Below are 2,259 nucleotides of genomic sequence, written 5' to 3'. Positions count from 1 at the left end.
TTTTCTTTTTTTTTTTTATGGTAGTTAAAACCAAATTCGATTTATGAGTTTTAAAAGTAATATATATATGTTTTCTTTAAAATTTCAAACTTTTCCCAGTTCCCATGCAGCATTCCTTTGTCCTCAGGGTGTTAAGGTCCAGGCCGGGCAGGGGTTACAGTGAAGGACTCACTGTCACAGGGCGTCTCCTACCTCAGGTAGGTCAGCGACTTGAGTGACGCCAGCGGGTCCAGGTCGCCCTGTGGAGGGAGAGCAGACACCCCCTGAGCCGCTGCGCACGGTGATGCCTGGGAGCGAGGACCATCCTGCCCGTCCTTCCCGCTCCGGCGCCCGATGCGCTTCCAGGGAACAAGCTGGTGAAAGCACTGGAGCTTCTGCACCCGCCCCTCTCTCCCCTCTCGGCCGTGACAGCGTCTCCACCCACAGCGGCGACGGCTTTAACCAGCGCATCAGACCCACAGCGAGCTGGCGTGTGCTCCCGTCTCCTGGGAACCGGCCCCCCGCCCCCGGGGCTCACCAGCTCCACCAGGCTGTTGTTGGTGAGGACGAGCTCCGTGAGGCAGGGCAGGGCCTGGTCCAGCGCCTCGCCGATGCGGCTGCAACAAAGCAGACGCCCCGAGTCAGTGACGGGGAAGCCGCGGACCACGTGACCACGACCTGCTCGGAGGAGCGCAGCCTCCGCGTGGCAGGAACCGGGGGGCTGTTCTCCCGACCCCCGAGCGACAGAGGCACAAACACAGACCCTGTCGAGGCCCCAGGGCAGTGGGAGCGGCAGGGTGTGGGGCCCACCTTCCCGGAGGCTGTGGGGGCTCTTCCTGCTCCCACGCTGTGTGAGGACACGAAGAAAAGGAGAAACCCCAGCCCGGCCCGTGTGGCTCAGTGGTTGAGCATTGACCTATGAACCAGGAGGTCACGGTTCCATTCCCCGATCAGGCACACGCCCTGGCTGTGGGCTCCATCCCTAGTGCAGGACGAGCAGGAGGCATCCGATCAGTGATTCTCTCTCATCAACGATGCTTCTACCTCTCCCCCTTCTCTCTGAAATTAATATAAATCTATTTTTGGGGTCAGAGTCTGTGGGCTGCAGAAGTTTAGTACTTAGGCTGTGTGCGCCCTGAGATGAGATGGAAAAGGCTGGAAACCGCTGGGCGAGCCCAATGCCAACTAAGCTCTCACCTGCACGAGAAAAGCTTCCTCACTTCTCATCTTTAAAAAAATACATTTTATTGATTTTTTTACAGAGAGGAAAGGAGAGGGATAGAGAGTTAGGAACACCGATGAGAGAGAAACATCGGTCAGCTGCCTCCTGCACACCCCCCACTGGGGATGTGCCTGTAACCAAGGTACATGCCCTTGATCGGAATCGAACCTGGGACCCTTCAGTTCACAGGCCGACGCTGTATCCACTGAGCCAAACCGGTCAGGGCCTTATTTCTCACCTTCAGAGGGAACGTGGAGGGGGCCCTGGCAGCGAGTAGGGCGCTCACCCTGGGCACCAGACCTGCCCCGGCAGCCACTCACCAGATCCTGTTGTTGTTCACCAGGAGGGTCTTCAGTCTCCTCAGCAGCGGGAAGCCGTCCAGCTTCCGGATTTCATTGTCAGAAAAGTCAATGGCATCGAACTGGTCTAAGGTCGCACCCAGGTTCTCGATGACAGGGATCTTATAGCCTGTGAAACGGAGGGAAAAGCCGCAGGCGTGTTAACAGGACTGAGAGGCACCGGGCACATGAGCAGAACTTCCCGGTCATTCGATTCCAGGCCGGCACTCATCCAGAAGGTGTTTACCTAGGTCGGGCCGGGGTGGCTCAGTGGTTGAGCACTGACCTGCTCAGGGCACAGGCCCGGGTTGGGGACTCCATTCCCAGTAGGGGCCATGCAGGAGGCAGCCGATCCACGATTGTCTCTCATCATTGATTTGTCTCTCTAAAAATCAATAATAATAATAAAAAAATGTTTACCGAGCACCCAGGTCCCGGCACAGGAAGTGAGGGACACAGAGGCCAGGCCCCAGCTGCCATGAAGCTTACGGGTCGGCAGTGGCCACGAACACGGTGACGGCGACGAGGCCAGGGGAAATGAGGGCGAGGGCGTTTGTTCGGCTGTTGGCAAGGTGCCCCGACCGCTCTCAGCCCGGCCCCGAGGGAGACCTGGCAGGAAAGGAACCTACAAGGCGTTCTGCTCCCTCCCAGTGTGCGCACCGTTTCACACGCGGGACGAGAGCTGTCTTTTGAATTCGTGGGGCTCGTCAGGACGTGGTC

General features: G+C 58.1%; 1 protein-coding gene across 1 annotated transcript in view; it reads right to left on the bottom strand.

The window, feature by feature from the left end:
- Nucleotides 1-1,814, bottom strand: part of SNRPA1 (small nuclear ribonucleoprotein polypeptide A') — a gene marked incomplete at its 5' end in the record, with an annotated part of 4,990 nt that extends 3,176 nt beyond the window's left edge. Inside the window, 4 exons of the mRNA XM_015569107.1 lie at nt 193-239; nt 518-596; nt 1,522-1,669; nt 1,787-1,814. Of these exons, the coding sequence (XP_015424593.1) occupies nt 193-239; nt 518-596; nt 1,522-1,669; nt 1,787-1,814 (302 nt within the window). The remainder of the gene's footprint in view (nt 1-192; nt 240-517; nt 597-1,521; nt 1,670-1,786) is intronic.
- Between the last annotated feature and the right edge of the window lie 445 nt (nt 1,815-2,259).

This window comes from Myotis davidii, unplaced genomic scaffold (assembly GCF_000327345.1).
Source record: "Myotis davidii unplaced genomic scaffold, ASM32734v1 scaffold164, whole genome shotgun sequence".
In the NCBI taxonomy this organism is placed as follows: domain Eukaryota; kingdom Metazoa; phylum Chordata; class Mammalia; order Chiroptera; family Vespertilionidae; genus Myotis; species Myotis davidii.
This window is presented reverse-complemented; position numbering and strand designations above follow the sequence as displayed.